The following is a 21,653-nucleotide window of genomic DNA, read 5'->3' as shown; positions in this document are numbered from 1 at the left end:
CTTGAACAGGTGACGATGTGAGTAATGAATGAAACACATACAACGACCACGACACTGACACTCGCCATACATATATCTGTCGTGGAATATGCACTAATTGTGTAACTATCGCCTGGCTTACAAGTAATCAGAAACAATGTACAGCCAAAAGGGACACACGGTCATATCCATTATGTTGCTCGACGTTACATAGAGGCTGTTATTGTTGATGTTTGCGAGCAGTACACTGATTGTTACACATCAGTGATTTCTCCACTCCGGTGAGTCTGTTAAGAGCAATGGATGGGAGACACTATCTTCACTAACACAACTATTTTCATACGTTCGAAGCAATGATCTACTTAAGGTATACAGGTGTGCCCATGTATATTACGAGAAAGTAGGAGACATATATCAAGTAACATGAACGAAACAGGTATCCACAAATACCTGAGTCTCCATATCAACACGACTTGCCGTGAAATGCACCCTAAAATACATTCGGATCAATTTGTCACAGCCGCTCTCTTAACATACTACAGTAACCCAAACGTCGGGCGCTACATAAAATGTAATAGCTTAAGCTGAGTGATAACAGCGATGTCTGAATACATCTTATGTCGGAAATAACATATGAAACATAATTATGATGAAACGGATGGCAATGGCATCAAGATTTAATTACAAATTTATGATACGCATGAAAAACCTCATGGATACTCACGCGGGTATGTTGGAAACCTAAAGATTAAGCTGAGCGACTGTACCACTGTCGTGGGATATCATCCTGGGGAAATAACGGTATCTATCCCCCATAATTATGATGACACGGATACTACTGGCATCAAGATTAAATTGCAAATGTAATGTAAAACCTCATGGATACTCACCCGTGTCTACATTGGAAAAATATATCGACACACAACCAGGAAGAAAATTGTAGGGAGGAAACTACCGGTGTTCCACACCAGGTGACATAGGAATGTTTTAACAGTTCGTTCAACTGATATTACATCCTGGTTTGCGGGATACCTTGTACATAGGTTTATGTTAACTTTGAGGTGACAATGAGGTATGTGTGCTCTTTAGAACATAACACATAGTTATTTTGAACTTGAGATCATGGTTATGGCCCAATACACATGCTGCGATATTCTGATGGGATTGAGATTATCAAGTGAACCACACAGTATACGATTTGTCATATACCTGCCTCCTCAAACTTATATTTTTCTAAATAATGAGTTTGTAAGTCTAGTTATTTAGGGGACTGGTAGTTTATTATGGAAGAGATTGACATAGTATTTTACTTTCACCCACCCCTAAATACACTGTTATGAGAGTGTGTTATTTGTAATTTGTAATATCATTGATTAAGTGATAGTTATTATGGGTCACAATGTTTTAAGTTTTGAGTGTGTGTTGTGGGTCACATCTCGCATCATATATGTTCAATGGCAATAGTATTGGCACGCCCTTTTTTGAGATAGCGTTGCAGAATTACCTGCCCTTGGCAATCTTTAGTTTTGACTTCCGGCTTTCATCATGTCGTGTGTTCGAGAAAATCCTGCATCCTTGTGAGAGAATAATGAGGGAGCCTAGCTTTGCTTGAATGCTCAAGAACTGTGTAAGAGCTATATAAAGGCTGGTTGTTGAGTAGTGGGACACGGGGATTTTCACATGATTGGATTTATACACAGCTGTCTGCCATCGTCGAGTTTCTCAACATTTCAAGACTGACGACCTTCAATCAGTATATCTGTTCTCACTGTAAATGTCAAGACTCTGGTGAGTTGATATCTTATATTTGTGACCCAATATTTTAGATTTGTGACCCAATGGCATTGTACCAGAAATCTGTATAGTCATTCATTGTAGTTTGCTCATTGTTTGTTCAATATATTATTGAATATTTTAGACTTGTCTCTGTTCTATTTTGGTGGTTCAAAGGCGACTTTTAAACCTTTTGTGACTGCAAATTATTAACCGTACCACTATCTATCTGTCTGTCTGTCTGTCTGTCTATCTATCTATCTCTATCTATCTATCTATCTATCTATCACAGTTTCATTACGAGCGTTGTTATCTCTAATGTCATTTAGACCAATACATTTGCCCAGCTTCAGGAAAGAATCCATGAATGTTGCAGCCTTATGATGATCGAGCTATTTAATTATTGCTTTTTCATCACTTCACCCAGCAAATCGTCAAAACAATTGCCACAGTGAACTTGAGACTTGCACCTTACACTGTGCAGTCGTCGTCTTGTCAAATAACTTAGTTTCTGTTGTGCTCACATGGTCACATGTTCACAGACGTATGTTAACCTCCCAAATATCTGCACCTTGCACAACGCGGCATAATTGCTTTTCTGTATGGTGAGGTTGTTTCCTGTCAGTGCTTGTTGACATTTGACATCAGCTATAGCAGGCGGGTATGTGTCCGTTGACCAGTCCAAGCAAAGCTGACCACCATCATATATCTCCATGCCCTTGTTTCTGTCCATGACACCAATTCAAAGTGAAAATGTGCATTCTCTGATGTCATATATCTCATTTGATAAGGCAGTAGATACATTGGCGACATCTGAAAAGGTATAGTAAGTATTAGTATGCACATACACAAGTCCAAAAGGGCAGACAAGTGTTGACTGAAAACCCAAAAGTAGCCATGATGACAACACATCCGCACGTACATGTTATCAAGCATTACAAAGAATACATCAACAATACATGATGTTTTAATGATGATTTAGTCAAAGAGAATAATGGGTAATTGAGCACAATACCAGTTATAAATGAAAACAAAAATAAGATATATATTCTCCGCCCATCACGTAGATACAGCTTGACGTGTTGTATCTTGTCTGTGTTAGAGTTCTTCAGTTGAACAGTCCAAGCTGGGTGTTGATCCCCTGTGTTTGTATGTGTACATGTGAATGGTGTGCTATAGACGTTGGTGGTAGCTCTGCCATCTACGCCGTACCTGGCCTCGAACCTGTAATAAGTATTCCCTATCCTGTCACACTTTTCGGTGAATGTACTGCTCTGTGTGGCACTTTGTCCTATAGCAATATTTCCTGAAGAAAGTGAAACCATGTACAACATCATCAACTTAAGACAATGGTGGATATAACGGCGGTTGGTTCATTGTACGGTAACAGTTAATGCATGGTCGTATATATTGTTTCGTAATGTATATCTGTCTTATACATAGCTTAGCTTTAGAAGTCCCTCATAATAGGCAAACGTGGAATACGGATTGCAGATGGCAAGCAGCATTTCAAAATACAGACACCACCGACTATAATATGATATTATATTTTTCTTCGCAACAACTGAGTAATATACTGAGCGTAACATTGAAATAACATGTAAAGGAGACTCATACAAAGATAGTACTCAGATATTTAAATTCACATTTACAACCACTGTTTATGCATTATTATCTTTTTTTCAATAGCTTTCTTGTGTTAAATAAACAAGAGAATTGAGAATTAAGAAAATAGCAGGGTGCATATAAACGGTAAAACAAAATACGCAATATTAGGATGTCTCACCATCACAAACTATAATCATGAAGTTTGATTCTACCCAGACATCGCACTGAGTGCTCCGTGAGATAATTTCCGAATTAACATGAAACATGTGATAGTACCAAAAAAGGAATTTCAAAAAGAAATCGTTTAAGAGTGTATTTAACTTTCAAATACGAAGAACATATTTGTTCTGTCATGCGTCCATTTGGAAAGACGGCAGTTCGTAGGCAGCCCAGATAATTTTTTGTACATCAAAGTATTGATCTAACACTCTTTCAATGTTGACAGTGCCCTCCTAATTAAGAAAAGTTAACTACGGCCCTGGGTGTTTTGGGTCTGTTCCCCCAGGGATGGAACCTGCAACGGAACAATCATTGGTGTGTATTGCTCCTACGCATATTTCACAAAACGACATGGTTGCGTAATATATAATCATGCCAGACATGATTCACCTTCAAATTTCAAGGACGATTTTTGGCAACTGGGAATATCAGAAACATTTACTAATTAGCAACATTAATTTGCTAAAACGTGCAATAAAACCCGGTGGGTAGATCTTGTCATGCTTACCCAGCCATTTGATCCGACCTCGTCTCTCGATCTCACAGATACAACGTCCAAGTGAAACAATAGCCGGCCGGCAGGTATACTATATTACATGGCAAATGTCCTAGTTATATTTGACACCACCGGTGATTTGACATACAATTGATTGTGAACCTGGGACGTGCCTGACAGTTAACGTATATTACATTTCTTGTTGTCTCAGTTCATTACATGTGAATTTCTTTGCAGACTGATAGGGAGAACTTTTGACTGGACAGATGTGTACATGAAACAAAATATATAAGTAAACATGACATCTCATCTGTCTCACTTGCATCTTTGCTTTTTGTGGCACTCGTGAGGAGCGACCGGCTATAACGGATTGATGTGTTAATGGCCTTCGTCGTCACTTTAAGATAGTAATATTAATTTCCATAGGAAATACATATTTGTTTGTTTAGCCGCGAATACCTGCAATATTGCCGATGCGGCTTAAGGCAACATTTACTCACCAACTTGTTTGTTATTGACGCATGTCTAACTTCCATCTTTGATAGTATCACATTCTTATGGACATGCATTATGTATGTACCTTTCATATCGTCACCTTTGTTACCCGCTTGTTTTAAATATGCATGCATGCGACTGTTGTATAAAACAAGATCTTAAAATAGCAATTTTACGACACTGTACTCAATGAGCAGTTTGAAAATTCTAACCATCAATATGCCATAACGTTTAAGTTTTCACGCTCTTTAGACCTGCCAGGTTTTATGTGGTATTATTATTAGAATGTAGAGGTCATTTTATGTGTTCAGTATTTAGTGTTTTATTAATGCCCTGTGGGTCGGACTGACCATGTATGCGAGAGATTGTTACCTGCGCTTTATCAACTGTCGACGAGCAAGTTGCTGTATCTCCTACACTCGGGCTGAACAACTGATTGTGTTATTTGTGTTATGTTTATTTCCACAGTGGCTACATTGACGTGGGTAATAAATGAAACGCTAAACAAGTTCACTTAATGAAACTCGAAATACAAACAGTATCTCCCTGGGAATATGAACAAATTATATAACTATCGACTGGCTCACAAGTAGTCAGTATCAAGGTGCAACCAACAGGAACACCCGATCATAACCGTTATGTTTTGCTGCGCGACGAGACTTAGAGGCTGTTATGTTGATGTTTTTGAGACGTACGCATACTGTTACACACCAGTGAATCTGTTATTAATGCACCGTTCTAGATAGGAGAAACTCTCGTAATTCGCTATCTACATTTACTGACTGTATACAGATGTGTCCATATATATTACCAGAAAGGTAGACACACATAGCAAGTGCCATGAACGAAACAGGTATCCACAAATACCTTTCCACACTAACACAAATTGCTGTGCATTGCAACCAAAATAGACACAGGTCATGCCCCAGCCTCTCTCACAACAGGAACCCGAACGTCGGGCGCTTTGTACATAGAAAACACTGAGTGATAATAGCGATGTCGAAATACATCTTTCTGAGGAAGTAAGGGTATCTATCCCCATTATGAAACAAAATCGTGCTGAAACGGATACTACTGACATCAAAATTAAACTGCAAATATATGATCCGCGTGTAAAACCTCATGGCTACTCACCCGTGTCCACGTTTGAAACGTACAGGGACACACAACCAGGAAGAAAGTTGTGGGGAGGAGACAATACCCGGTATCACAAAAATGTTTTAATATTTCGTTCAAGTTGATAATACATCGGGGCGGTGGGGTAGCCTAATGGTTAAAGCGTTGGCTCGTCACGCCGAAGACCCGGGTTCGAATGCCCACATGGGTACAATGTGTCTGGTGTCCCCCTCCGTGATGTTGCTGGAATATTGCTAAAAGCGGCGTAAAACCAAACTCAGTCAGTCAGTGATATTACATCCTGGATTGCTGGTTACCGTGTACATGGTGTAGCCTTATATATAACGTAAACTTGAAGCAGGAGTGTGCTCTTTTGGACATGAAACAGTTATTTTGAACCTGAGATCATGGTTATGCCAAAGATACACCTACTGCGACATTCTCATGGGTTTGAGATTATCAAGTGATTTAAACAGTATACGTTCTGTAAATAATCTGCCTCCTCGAAGTTACATTTCTCCTAATAATGCGTTTGTGATTTTAGTTAAGGGAAAGTTCGTTTATTATGGGAGAAGGAGGCCAGCGGGACATGATTGGTTTGGCATTTCCCCACTTTAAGTAACCCATACCCCTAAATACAGGTGACATCCATCCACCCCACCCTCCCTGTAATAAAAGATCAATTCACAAACTCATTTTTATCAAAAATATATATGAGTGTATCATATAAATTCGAATTGCGTCACTGACATAGCATTCTGCAAAGTCAATTTTATATGAACAGTAAAACGTGAGCTTGTTTTATAGTTAATACACGACCGCATGCTGTTCTATATTTGTATCAATCCAATCAGAAGGTATAGAAGCAATCATGCCTGAAGTATATAGTTTACAATTTCAAATAACTGAAAGAATGTCATTCAAGCCTATGTAATGTCTGAAAATATTTTCATTCATCCGAAGAAGGGGCAAGAATATACTCGTGTTCGTCAAATACAGAAATTGACTTCCATCAATTATCGCCGTTAACCTATGTAACGATTGTACGTATTTTGTTTAACACAGCACCAATATTCCGATTATAGAGAATCGAGTCTGAAAAAGTCAGTTCAGTGAGTGATATGAGGAACGTCCAAGGTAGGATGAACCACAACGAAGTCATTATGCCAATGAAGTTATGTGAACACCACGTTGGTGGTGATTATTCTTGTGTTCTTTGTACGACTTCATAAATATGCTACCCGAGTATTATTTAACCTAAGGAGAAACTCATTTGCATGTGATATTTCTATAAACAGATATAGTATTTACACACACACACACACACACACACACACACACACACACACACACACACACACACACACACACACACACACACACACACACACACACACACACACACACACTCACACTCACTCACACACACACACACTCACACACACTCACACACGCACGCACGCACACACACACACACGGGCACCTCCCCATTCAGTCATCTATTCCTGAACATCTGTGATATGTGCACATACAGACAGATAGATATGAAGTTATGACACTTGTTTACCCTATTATCATATGGGTAATACATATATAGTTGTGCAGTTCCTCTGACGTCTTGTTTTTCAAACTCTCCAATTGTTTCATCAATCTAACGAGAAATTTCCATATCGTAAAATCAATAAAAACCCGAAACACATCGCGTATCAGATGATAGAGAAATAAAATTGTCATGTTTTCACATATTTTCAGCCCATTATCATACATTTGGATGTCTGTAGGCATGACTGAAACTCCCACAACACAACACACGTACTTCACACGTGAGCGCGCCTTGAGCGCGACAGTAAACCTAGTTTTAAACTGTCGAACTGTCGAATAAATAATCTGTGCCTGTTTTGGATGACATTTTTTTTCATTTGCTTGGGCACTTTAGAGGATGCACATTATTACAAATTTCAAGGAAATAAAAAGTTTGCTTAAAAATCAGCTTTTTTCATCACTAGAGACCACGTTGTTTCTATTGTGTGAGTGGCCGTACTTGACTTGCAGTCAAAACTTATTTTCGGTAACCCATACTTATACACATCAATACTTGCATGTAATGCCACATGGTTTCGACAGATATTCGCGAGTGAATAATCTCTGGCGTTTATGTTTAGAGTATGCTTTATGATCAGTGGTATGGCTGTGATATGAAGAATTCAGTACATAATGTGTGACCGCTGACGTGCTCCAAGGTATTCTGTGATAATGTACCCAACAAAATGGCTGCCAGTAGTCAGTACATAATGTGTGACCACTGACGTGTTCTTAGGTATTATGGGATGATGTAGTGACCATTATGGCTGTCAGTAGTCAGTACATACAGGACGAAGTCTGATTCGTGTGTCGTCTCACTAATCTACTATTAGGTGTTTACGATAACTAACATTGTCAAAAAGAGCCCAACTATGTCAAATCAAATACGTAAAAACACAGCATACCACTATGTCCTGATTAATGGCCAAAATGTCTATCAAACACAACAAAAATATGTTCAACATAACCTTGCAATACCAGAACAGACATAGGTGTATTGTCGCTTTGTTGTGTTTTGTTTACATTTGTCATGTCCTTAGTTTGGTAAGGTCGCAACCATTCGTGACCAACTCGTGTCATCCGGGACAAGCCGAATAGCCACTCGTGCCCCTCTGGAAGGATTTCATGTTGGCGCATGATCATCAGAATTACTTTAAACAGGAACGATAACTCTATTCCTGATTCAATGGTACTTAACATGACCGAAGCACTCGTACATTGTATTGCTGTTTTTTGTTTTGCTTATTTATTTTAAACCTATTTGAAACAACTAAAAGAAGGAGAAAAAGATATTTGTTAAAGACATATTCTGACGTAATTGTTATCAGATGTTCGCCTAATATTTCCATTTATACCTACGCCTACCTGATATAGTCAACCTGTAATTATCATCTATGAACTAAGCACTTTTGCCTTCTTATGTATATGTAACATCTGCAGAGAAATAATGGATAATGTAATATCGACTTAGGCCCTCTGCCAATAGTCAAACCTGTAATTATCATATATGTATGCACACCTATGTATATGTGAACATCAACGTATAATTATGTGTCATGTAAGCATATGCTGGGAAATAAAATAAAAAAATCTAAAAAACCCCATCAAATTATATTTCTAAATAGGGGTTAATAATCGAAAAAGGGATTTGTTTTATTGCATATGTAAATAGATTTTATAAAAAAACCCAACCCAGCTACATTAAATCGCAAAGCAGAAACTCAAAAATGACTTTAAAATATTTCTCAAACTGAACATTCGTGTGACCTTGCTGTCATACCCCAAGTGGAATTTTAAATGAATTCATTTTCTACCGAAAGGCTGCCATTTAGTGAAAAATGGGACCTGCGTTATAAACCTGATTAAAAGTCCATTTTAATTTAGATTTGAATATTAAATGGAAACAAATGTATACTTAGAGACATAGACTTTCTAATTTGTGTAAGTTCTCCTCTTTGTGATTATTAATTTCCCGCGAAAATAACAAAATATCTGCATTTTGGGTGGAAAATCCTATTTTGTCATACATTTTTCCCAATTAGTAAAAACTAATCATGCTGAAGCCCTACAAATTACATATCAACATGTGGGAAATTGAATACTAAACATATTTCACCCACATTTCGATGTCTAATGCTGGTCCGGTTCAAGAAAATGGCGGCCATCTTTAAAAATGGCCGTCAAAAACCTATTTAGCTGAGCATAGGAGGTATCCTTGTGATTTCATAAAGTACATACCTTAAGCTATATGAAAATCATAGTGGCTGTTAGCCCCTCAATTTGGTCAGGTGTGGCTCAAGGACTATCGTTGGAGACTGGAGGAACTGGTTCACGGATGAGATGCTGGAGGAGTACTACCGAGTGTATGAGGAGAAAATGGCCGGGTCAAGATTATACGAACGTTATGCCGGAACAAAGGTTGACAACAAACCCCAATGATTCAATTCAGGAAATCATTTCTCAATGATTCTATCCAAACGTTGATAAGCGGAGATAGTTTTATAAGAAGAACAAGTATTTTTGTGTAGCTAAAACACATATTTTTCTTGTTTTTCTGTAACATGAATCATCATTTCTCGAATGAAACACGATGACTATCCCGGTTGTAGTCTTTTTGCTTGACCAGGCCTAATACACTTTAAAGTTGACGACGTTGTACTGGAACCAGCTATAGCATGAACGTCGATGTCGGAGATTAAACAGAATCATTTGTCTACTGGAATATATTCCCTTGAGCACAAAATGCTAAATTTCTGTATGTGAAAACTATATAAATGGATTACTGTAGAGCAATGATGACATCAGGTGTGAAAATGGTAAGCAGGGAAAAAGTGTTCCAGTGAAAGCACCATCGGCTTCATAACCAGGAACACGGTACCAGAGGTTTGATAACCAGGAACACGGTACCAGAGGTTTGATAACCAGGAACACGGTACCAGAGGCTTCATAACCAGGAACACGGTACCAGAGGTTTCATAACCAGAGAGAATTCGGGTGGGTTAAATGTCTGAGGCAAGTTTCTTAGTTAATGATGTTTTTGATAATACCTGTCTCATCTAGCGAGGACAAGCATTCACTTATGTGTGTGATATAAGTATTTTCTTTTAATGGATAAATGAAATATACTGGTTAAGAAGTGTCAGGTTTCTTTCAACCCTAACACAAGTTACTGTTCCTCTGTCCCTTTCGGACAGGAAACTACTGCCAGGACTAGAGGTAATACTTTTTATGTTACTGCTACTAGATCGTTCTGCAACATTTGACAATATAGACCATGATATTTTTTGGAGCTAGCAACCTTTTGGCCTTCTAGGTATAACATTTGGCACTGACCTAACCCAAATGATCGAATTGAATTTCAAAAATAAGTTAAGAATATGTGAAACAAAATGGTCTGTAAGACACATCACACCTCTCGGAAGAAATACTATTCCTAAATCACTCATATTACCTAAGTTAAATCACCTATTTTGAGCAATACCAGACCCTCCCGATTCGATGTTAAACCCTTTCCAAACAAAAATAATCACATTCGTATGGGGCAACAAACGTGACAAAATCAAGAGAACACAACTTATTTGCAACACAGAAGGTGGTGGTATATATTGCCCCAAAATTAAAGAACTCATACAGGCTCAAAAGATTTCCATGTTACGGAGACAATAGTTTTTTTAATTGAATCTGCCAAAGAATATTCGAAAAAGTATCTGGACGACAAACATTAACGACCCTAAAGCATGGATACAAAACAATGTCGCTGGTTCTTACTATTCCGATTTGCTTTTTGCTTGGTTCAATTTGTAAACAATCCTAGCCAAAAAGATAACTCTGAAACTAATGTATTATCCAAAAGCGTTTGGTTGAACGACGATATTACAATTGGTAAAAGACCAGTCTCATTAAAGTTATGGCATAGTAAAGGAATAAATTTTATGAGTGATCTTATTAATGAAAAAAGTTCTTTTCATCTTGAAGAATTCAAACAACATTATGACATTAATGTAATTTTCTAGAGTTCAACAGCGTGTTAGCATCTGTCAAAGCATATTGCTGTGGAATGGGTTTTCAAAATTTTTAAACAAATCTGGAATATCCTTTTATGCCATTTAATATCATACAATCTACTTAAAACAGTAAAAGGAAATCGATATTATTATTAAACTCTAATACAAACTCAGCGGGAATGGGAATTGATATTTGGAGAAACAGTACTGGAACCTGATAGACAAAAAAATAATATGATTCCAACTTAATGTCCGCAAATTTCTAAACAGCAATAAATTGTTTCAATATCCAAGTCTTGACTATATCATACCAACAAATTTCTTACTTTTTAGATGAGATACTAGCAATTTATGTGGTTATTGTAATAATCAACGTGAAACAGTTGATCATCTGTTTGGTCTTGCAACCATGTGAGTTCCATCTGGACACAATTTGAAAAATGGGTCAACCAGAAAGCCGATTTATCCACTAAACTTAACAAAAAAGATATACTTGTTGGCTCTCTACTACCAAATTTTGGACCGATAAATCGTTTAATAAGTGTATGCAAAGAATTTTGTTTAAAAAATAAAACATATAAAAAACTAATAAATTTTTGAAATGATTCAGGAAGAACTCACGTGCTTTTATTACTTCACTAAATACACAGCAAAAATGTATGGACATCTAAACCAATTTACTAAATTCTGGTCATCTTGTCACCTTTTGTTTATATAGACAATCTATATACATGTGCAACTGTGTACAAATGCAACAAAAAATATATAACAAAAATACATGATATTTTAGTCCATCTTCTCAGACTGGATAATGACATTAATAGTACAATTCTAAAGTGGTGTATCTCCTATCTTTGTGACAGATCTCAATCAACAGTCATTAGAAACAGTCTCTCACACTGCTTTTATGCGGCGTCCCTCAAGGCTCCGTTCAAGGGCCTCCACTCTTTACCCTAAACACTAAACCTTTGAGAAACGTACTGATCATGAGATTGACCACTAGTTCTATGCAGATTTTTTCCCAGCTGACAAAAGATTTGCTGTGGATAGAGCAAGCCAAGAGGAGACATTAAATGCTAAAACGTAATATAGACAAACCTGAGGTAACTGTACTTTCTACTCCAGATTACAGAAATGCTGCAGCAGCAGTTTAACAGTTGGTCAGGAATCCATTACAATCTCACAGTTCGTTGAAGATATTGGAGTCTTTCTTGACTCGTCCTTAACCATGGAAGACCAAATCAGTATCTATGCCACTTTCACTTCAGGAATATTGGTTATATTCGGCATCTTAACACAATGCCATCGCAACACGCATGGGATCACATGGACTACTGCAACAGCCTACTCTATGGCATAACAAAGGATTGCAAAGACTTTAATAAGCGGTACTTAATCTGCCAATAAAAGGCACACTATCAAGCCACACTTCTCTAAAAATAAATTTTGCATTTCTCTCATTAATACTAACTATCAGCCCACAACGAAGCTACCATATAATATATTCCGAAAAGAATTACGTATTAAGAATAAAATTTGAAATTAAAAAGTTCGAATGAATTAATGCAACGTTTCATTAAATTGACTTTCGCGCCCTTTACCGACCGAACTTTATTTCAAGCGAGTTATGTCCCTTGGAACGCTCTTTACGAATATCTTATAACGCAACTTGTGATTGAGCCACTCGCCCCTTTCCGTAACCTCCAAGAAGACTCGTCCCCCACTCGATACTTGTTATGTGCGAAAATACGACAAACCAATCAGAACGCGCGTAAATGACTGCGGTGCTTTGATAAAAAATAATCCCGAGTACTTAAATCGTTTATGGAATTATGTCATTGTTTAAAGAATCATGAAAAATATATATCGTCATATTGAAAGTACAAAGAACGTAGCTAAAAGGATTTTGCTGCCTATTATGAAGTTTTTAATAAGAATCATGCGATTGACGGTGAGAGATTCAAATACACGCACGTGCGTTTGTTGACATAACTGCTCTCATGGGTCCAACTGAGTGTATTTCTGACGATCTTGCGGGCTTGTTATGGAGATTGTACGTGCGCTTCGACCAATTTTAGGAAATGTAATGTCGCTGGGGTACGATTTCACTATAACCCAGATTGTGAACTTTAACCCTATTGTAGTCAAGAGAGTGACCGGCTTGTGTAACAGGACACTCGTGTATCACAGCGCAAACATCAAAATGGATGAAATGAAGAGTGAAGACGGAACATTCACTGTAAGTAAAAAACTTTGGAAACTGATTTTTTCACAACAATGTTACTGAATACATTTTGTTCATTTGACCGGTGACACATTTACGTAGGTAGGAAGGTTCTATCATTTTCTTGGTCAAAGGACTCAGAGGCGGATACAGCTTTTTGTAGAAAAAGGGGTCGGGTGGGGTATTGGGTTTGGGGGTGCACAGTTCATTTCCACGAGAGTTTCAATGGTGATTTGATAAACTTTCACCCCTGCACACACACACACACCACACACACACCCCGACCCCACTACCCCGACCCGCCTATGAAGGTGAATGACCAGTGATAACGGTTATCTGTGACCTTATTTCCGTACTAAGTAGCAATGTCATGATCCCTCCGTGAATGCTATATATAAATTAACTCTCCTACCAGGTTTATTCATCTGAAGCTCGATATCATCTATGAATACACAATGCTGTCTTAGAAAGTGGCTGAACGGGTTAGGCGGCTGACTTTGTGTGCTGGCGATTAGGCGCCTGGGACACCAGACACGGGCTCTACACATTGTTCCCATGTGGGGAATCGTACCCTGTTTTTCCGCGTGACGAGCGAACGCTTTTACCACTAGGCTTCCCCACCTCCCCAACCCTTGGAGTTGCTACACGTTTTTATACACGGTATTATGAAATAATAAAATAACGTTGACGAAATCTTGAATAACAATCAAATTGAAAGCGTGCACATTTGTTTAATTTTGACTTACCTACTATGTAAGGACAATGGAGTTGGGGAATTCCTAATATTTGATATGTGAGTGAGTTTAGTTTTACGCCGCACTCAGCAATATTCCAGCTACATGGCGACAGTCTGTAAATAATCGAGTCTGGACCAGACAATCCAGTGATCAATAGCATGAGCATCGATCTGCGCAATTGGGAACCGATGACATGTGTCAAGCCAGTAAGATCTGACCACCCGATCCCATTAGTCGCCTCTCACGACAAGCATAGGTTACTGAAGGCTCATTTTAATCCTGAGCTTCACGGGTGAGTTGATATGTTTTACAATTACATGAAAGATATAATATTTCCTAGGTATCTGGGCAGATGTTACCCTTGGATTTCAGCGGACAACACTTGGTTAAAGTTACAGATCGAAGCGGCCAAGCCATAACCTATCAACTATTCCAAGGGGTGCATTACACACCAATGTTTGACGTCAAAATACTTCAACAAATCAAAGGTTTAAACATGAGGCCAGACGACATATATTTCACCGGATATCCCCGTACAGGTAAATTCAAATTCAAACTCCAAATATCAGTCAATTTATTAATCCCGCTGGATTGAAAATTAGCGATGGCGCAAGCCCTTTTTTTAGCGTTTAAAATTCCCGCCTGCCCGACCGACCGGAACGGTCTATTTTCATCTCGGACGGTCAAATTTCAAAAGTAGCCTGTCCGGTGGTCTGGTAGATATTTCTCTGATCTTGATTGTGAGGCAGAAAATGCAACAGATTTCTAGTTTGTAAAACAGGCCATGTACCTTAGGCTTAACGTTACAATACATGAAGTAAAGTATTCAGAAACCTGATTTTATTTTGTTTTTTTATTCTTGAAAACCGGACAGGCAAGTTTGTATCCGGACTGGTAATTTTTTAAAGTGACCAGTCCGGCTGTCTGGCTTGGAATTTGGGAGTTTTCAACACTGCCTATTTACTGTAGCGGTATCACACTGCACAAATGCGTCATGTTGACAATACATCTGATCGTTAAAAAATAAATCCATAATGGTCATATTATCCATAGTAAATGCACAGTCTCCTGTACATTTTTTTATATCATGATCATGTGTATGTGCATGTGCATGTGCATGTGCATGTGCATGTGCATGTCCAGAGTAGATTTGCTAATATAGTCACAATTGTACAATCGACTCTACGTTTAGCAGAGATTCCTTCTGGGTGTGGAAAGGGTTTTATCCCTTCTATTGGACCTTTATCCAGTTATTGCCAACCACTAACCGTATATTAATTGAAAATAGTGCTTTGTTTATTTATTATGTAAATATAAAGAAAAAATGACTCTGCTGTTGAACATTGTATATACTTGTACTATGGTCCCGTGGCCTTCAGTTCCACATAAAGCTTGATTGATTAGAACATTATCAAGCAGTAACAATACATTTGTCTGAATATTTACCATAAAATTTCTGGAATGACTTGACCAGAACATTAATTGGAAAATCTTGAATGAAAAGCTCTAAGTAAAAATGAGCTTTTCAGTGATTTTTTGCTCAGCTGAGAATCGATAAACTGTCAGGCCAATCAGGGTTTATGTTCCTCTCTTGTGAACCAAATGTCAGCTGGTTTTGACATGTTAGTCTCAATTCTTCTTTTTCAAAGGGACAAATTGGACATTTGAAATGACAAGCATGCTTCTTAATGGTAAAGCTGAAACCATCCAGAAAGCGAAGGATCTCATGGAGTTAACTCCTCATGATGAACTTGCACAGCTGCCATCACCGCGCATCGTCAATTCTCACATGAAGCTGTCCGACTCTCCAGATGATGTAACAGCTCTGAAGTGCAAAGTCATCTACACTATGCGAGACCCAAAGGATGTTGCTGTCTCTCTGTACAAACTCTATTATAACAGACCGTTCATCTTAGGTAGATATCTGGGATCTTTTGAGGATTATTATCAACTCTTCCTGGATGGAACAGGTCTGAAACTTTCTTCACCCCTCAAACTATAGTTAGGTTAACTATCGACTCATTAGTAATGGAATAAAATTGTTGGGTCACACAAGACATCATTTCTATAACCATCCTATATGTTGCTCTGATACCACACAGCTGTGGAGAAGATAAAATGTGTCGTTTTGTTAGCAATCCTCCTAATCATGCGAAAAGATATGAAAAGAGTTGTTATGACTTTTAGTGAGTCAGTGATTATGGTTTAACGCCGCTTCAAGCAATATAACAGCGTGGGGCACGAGAAATGGACTTCACAAATTGTACCCATGTGGGGAATCGAACCCAGGTCTTCACCGTGACGAGCCGACGCTTTAACCATCAGGCTACCCCACCGCCCCACAAAGCTTTTAAGTGCAGAAAATAGGAAAGAACACAAGTCTTTTCGGAATTATTCATGCTGTCAATAAAACAATAACAATCGGGGTAAAAAAGGACATCCTTGTCGTAAGAGGCGACTTACGGGATCGGCTGATTAGACTCGCTGACTCGGTTTAACACGCCAACATGCTCATGATGTCCCTCACTGGATTTCGGATCTAAAATCGATTATTTAAAGACGACTGTGTGTGGAAAATTACACAATTCGGCCTTAAACAACAACCAAACAAATAGAAAAAAAAGACGCATACAAAACGTACTGGGGTATGTATTGGTTAAAGTATCCACTTGAAAGTCTTGGTTTAACTACTCAGGTGGATAAAACTTGTTAAACCCATTTCACACCTCGATTGTGAAAATGCAGAAAGCTACACTTATCAATGCATACCGTATTTATAGAAATTTAAGTTATGTGATGCCAGTAAATTACATGTAGTGACGAGTCAAGTGCAAATCATGTGAAGTAGGTCATCCCAAGTTGATTGTACAATGTTTAAGTTAAGTCAGTTTTTTATCTTTAACTTGTTTCTGAAATTTCTTATAACGGAAAGTGAGTTCCATTCAAGGCAAACGTCGCATCGGCATAATTGCAGCCATAGCACGACAATAATGTGTAAATGTGTAAATAGAAATTCAAAGAGTCATAAACTCAAAGATATTATATAGATATGACTGAAATGTTGCCAAGGTGACGTTAAGTTTTAACTCACTCACTCACTCAAACCAAGATTTTGTCACACGTGTTAGAACATTTCCATAAATTTTACAAAGTTTCGGAAAATATAAGTTACCAACATCCAGAGTTGGGCACGGGGATTAAACTGAGGATTTTCCTTTGTTTCAGTCGACTGTAATGGCATATTTGAACACTGGAGAGACGCAGAGAAATATTTTACTCACCATCCTGAAATTCCAGTGCATTTTCAAAATTATGAAGAAGCCATCAAGGTAGACAGCGTATTTCCACATATGATATTAGTGCTATTGAGAACGTGCTGTCTCACGGTAATTTTTGCCTTAAAATATAATATATGAATTCAGGATAATGATGACATCAGAGTTGATAGCGTTCCAAGGTTTATTCAGATGCAGAATGAAGATTCAATAAAACATTTCAATTCATTTCAATATATAAAAAGTATCAAAATAATGATACAGTATTACAATAGACTGACGTGAATATATTATTTTCATCTTCATAATTATTAAGCTTCGCAGAACATCAACATGTTTTGAACATTACATTTATAAAATATTTCAATTCCATCATATGTATACATATATATGAACACATCAAATAATGATAAGGTACAGTATTACACATAACTGATACGAACATATTGTACTCATATATATAAAACATACTTAGCAAAACATCAGTGTATATTGGGCATTATATTTTTATGTACAGGTAGAACCTTACAGGAACATGCTTTTAAGTTCAGAGAACGGCAAGGTACTTTAGTGATTTCATATAAATTTCATATCATACTTATTATATTTTTGTGTGTGAAATATTAGTGAAATATTTGCACTACAACAATAATGACCAGACCCATGCCAGTTCGGGTTATGTTCGAAGCGACTCACCTGGTTCGCATTCGTGACCATTCGTGACAAACTCGTGTTATTCCGGGACAAGCCGAATAGCGACTCTTGGCCCTCTAGAAGAATTTTATATTGGCGGAGTTATATCAGAACTACTTCAAACAAGAACGATAACTCTATCCCTGTTAGATTCCAATGGTACTTAATATCACCGAAGAACTTATATCATACTGTTGGGTTTTCTTGTTCATTTCTTTCAATGACGTAATCCTCTTTGATACAACTGAACAAAGGAGAAAAAATGTTTGTTAAACGCATATTCTAATGTAATTATTACCAGAAATTCACCTTATATTTCCAAATATATACTTCTGAATAGGGTTTAAAAAACAAACAAACTTGGGATTTGTTTTATGGGATATGCAAATAAAATAATCTTTTTTAGGTTCATTAAATCCCAAAACAGATACTCAAAAATGATTTAAATGTACTCTAACAACTTAACAACCTTGCTGTAATACCCCTGCCGGTAAAATGAAGGCGGTGGAAAAAATGGAGGCCCCAATGAACGTCAGACTAAAATATATCCAGAGATTTGAAATGTAAGCCCAATGTTAAAGATTATAGTTGATAAGTTATATATTGTATCTATGTATTATATAAACTCGTAGCTATTTATTATATTTTCTGAACATTTTGGAAAGCGGACGTAAAATCTCCAAAAGGAACTCGCAAGATCGCCAAAAAACACTCGGTTACACCCATGTCAACAAACGCACGTATGCGTATTAGAATCTCTTTCCTTTCATGGCATTATTCTTATTAAAAACTTCACATTAAGCAAATTTTTTTGGTACTGTCAATATGATGATATATATTTTTCATGATTTTAAAAACAAAAAAACATACTGCCATAAACGATTTAAGTACTCGGGATTATTTTTATCAAAGCGCCGCCATCATTACGATAGTTCTGATTGGTTTGTCGTATTTTCGCACATAAGAATCGAGAAGGGGACGAGTCTTTTGGTGGTTACGGAAAGGTTCGATTGGTGACGAATGGAATGGGACGATGTTTTTGGAGGTTACGGAGAGGGAAAACTGGTGACAAATGACTTAGTTGATACAATGGGCGATCTTTTTATTCCGAAATGATGTAAGCGACGGTTCCGTACACAATGTGCTCTGAGACAACTTTCAATATGTAAGGACAGAGCCAAGCTCACGCGTTGCCCTGCTGCACCATCATTGACAAACAGCCGTTTACAACGAAATAACCCTATGTAACACGTGTTTTGCAGTGATTGTTAGTTTCCAACAGCATCGTTCGTTTAATCTCCATGTGCAATACGATGTGACACGATAGGAGATAACGAGGAAAACGCCATGGAAAATCGGAATAGTGTCACGGCATTCCCTACGTCAGACCACGAGATCGTGTTAGTATCGTGTAACATGGCATCGGGGAAATAATGAAAATCACTTAAAAATCAGCCCTTGTGTTATTCCCAACGACAATTCCTTAACTATTACCGCATTTAAAACTGACAAATAGTTATTTTCCTCCCACTGACCTCAAAGTAATAAAATCGGAGATATTATCTGCAGCCAACATGCATCCTCTGACACCCTCTTATCGCCGACTTATAATTATCATGCATCCATAACATTATTGGTAATTGAAGAAATACCTTGAACAATTTAACTGTTAGTAATAAATAACATTTTAGCTTTTGATCAGCAGTTCCTCACACATCTGATTTCAATATGGTTTTACAATACATTTCCAAAGTAAACTTGATATGTCCTGGGGCGCGCGGTGGGCGAGCTGGCTTAGGCGCCAGGCTTGTGATCCAGGGAGGTTGAGGTGCCGGGATGGAGCCCACGTGTGACCGAGTGTAAAAACCTTGGAGTGCAGATTCTTTCCGTGTTGTCACAACCCTATTTTTACAGTTCACAACCCCGTGCACGTAAAACAACCCACTATTCAGACCAGATTCAGATATATGACCAGATGGTGGCCACATGAATACGTGCAAACACCTAGTTGCGGGCACAGCAACGTGCAGTGAACTTGGACAAAGTAGTGTGACTATGTGTCCCAGGCGAGCCAGCTGTGAATGGGTACCTCGTTAGGATGAGAAAGCCACAAGAACTTGGTGCGCCTAGTGGCAGCAGGAGTTGTATACTCCCCAGGGTAAAAACTACGATGTGCCGTTGAGATTGACATCCAATGTTCGAGGTAACGAGTTGCACAAGTTGCGTGCATATGTGCGCTATATAGATATAATAATTAAAAATAATAATACTTTGCATCTATCACTCAATCAGTTAGTCGGTTGCAGCAGAGCTAACAAGACAAACAAATAATGGCCAAGAACATTTGACTGACTGACTGAGTTTAGTTTTACGCCGCTTTTAGCAATATTCCAGGGGACACCAGAAATGGGCTTCACACATTGTGCCCATGTTGATAATCGGACCTGGGGCTTCGGCGTGACGAGCCAACGCTTTAACCACTAGGCTACCCCATCGCCCTTCAATAACATTTGATGTGTAAATACAGTGAACTGACTAACGAAAACAAAACTGTGTTTATATTTTGCAAGATACCACTGCAAAAGTAATGACAAGGACGAATGCGTACTTTTGCACATTTGAGGACCTTGGTATAATTGTTCTATATCTTTTCTTAGGATCCTGTGTGCGCTGTACAAGCACTGTCCGACTTTCTTGGACTTCACAGAAATGATGATCTGTGCCGAGCCATTGCAGAGAAGTGTAGCTTTTCCAGAATGAAAATCGACAAGGAACCCTTTGCAATAAAACTGGACGGGGAACACTTTCTGTACAGAAAAGGTAATTTCATGAACACTGACTTTTTAAACAAAATCCACTGTTTTAGGTGCATCACAAAAAATCAGGTAAAATATCAATTGCAAACTTCGATCATTCACAGGTATGTAAGCGCAACGTTTGATAAAAGAGTAATCTCTAAAAAGGTGCGCAATAATGTGTTTCCTGACAACAAACGAGTACTGTGGAGAACTTCTATGACAATCATGATGTTTAAATCACATACCCTAGGAGTCGTTGGTGACTGGAAGAACTGGTTCAACGACCAGATGCTGGAAGATTACTACAGAGTGTACGAAGAAAAGATGGCGGGGTCCAGATTCTATGACACATATGCCAGGAGTAAACAGTAATATGTCTGAGCTTTCTGTTTATTTTCGGTGTGTTTTCAAATGTATCGTGATAATCGGAATTTATGCTAACCCTTTTTTTATTCAAATGGTCAAAACATTATAATATTGGAGACCCTTTATTTAGCAATATCCCACTAAACATAACTTGAACACAATCTTTGTCTAGCAACATCATACACAAATATACCTTCGTCGGTGTTGGGCATAGAAAAACTCACCCTGAAACAGTTCTGACTGGCTGGTCCTCCAGAATAAGGATTGCGTTCGTTTTCTTTGGATGCGC

At 38.0% G+C, this 21,653-nt stretch overlaps 1 protein-coding gene across 1 annotated transcript; it reads left to right on the top strand.

Moving 5' to 3' along the window:
• The first annotated feature begins 16,021 nt into the window (after positions 1–16,021).
• On the top strand, positions 16,022–21,370 carry LOC124261640 (flavonol 3-sulfotransferase-like). Its single transcript, XM_046695981.1, has 4 exons — positions 16,022–16,148; positions 17,458–17,561; positions 20,858–21,020; positions 21,249–21,370. The coding sequence occupies exons 1-4, from the start codon at positions 16,022–16,024 to the stop codon at positions 21,368–21,370; spliced, it is 516 nt and encodes a 171-aa protein (XP_046551937.1).
• Positions 21,371–21,653: the final 283 nt, after the last annotated feature.

The sequence above is a fragment of the Haliotis rubra genome, unplaced genomic scaffold (genome assembly GCF_003918875.1).
Source record: "Haliotis rubra isolate DU_JTF1 unplaced genomic scaffold, ASM391887v1 Scf801, whole genome shotgun sequence".
Classification (NCBI taxonomy): domain Eukaryota; kingdom Metazoa; phylum Mollusca; class Gastropoda; order Lepetellida; family Haliotidae; genus Haliotis; species Haliotis rubra.
Note: the sequence above shows the minus strand (reverse complement) of the source record. Positions and strands in the feature narration are given on the sequence as shown.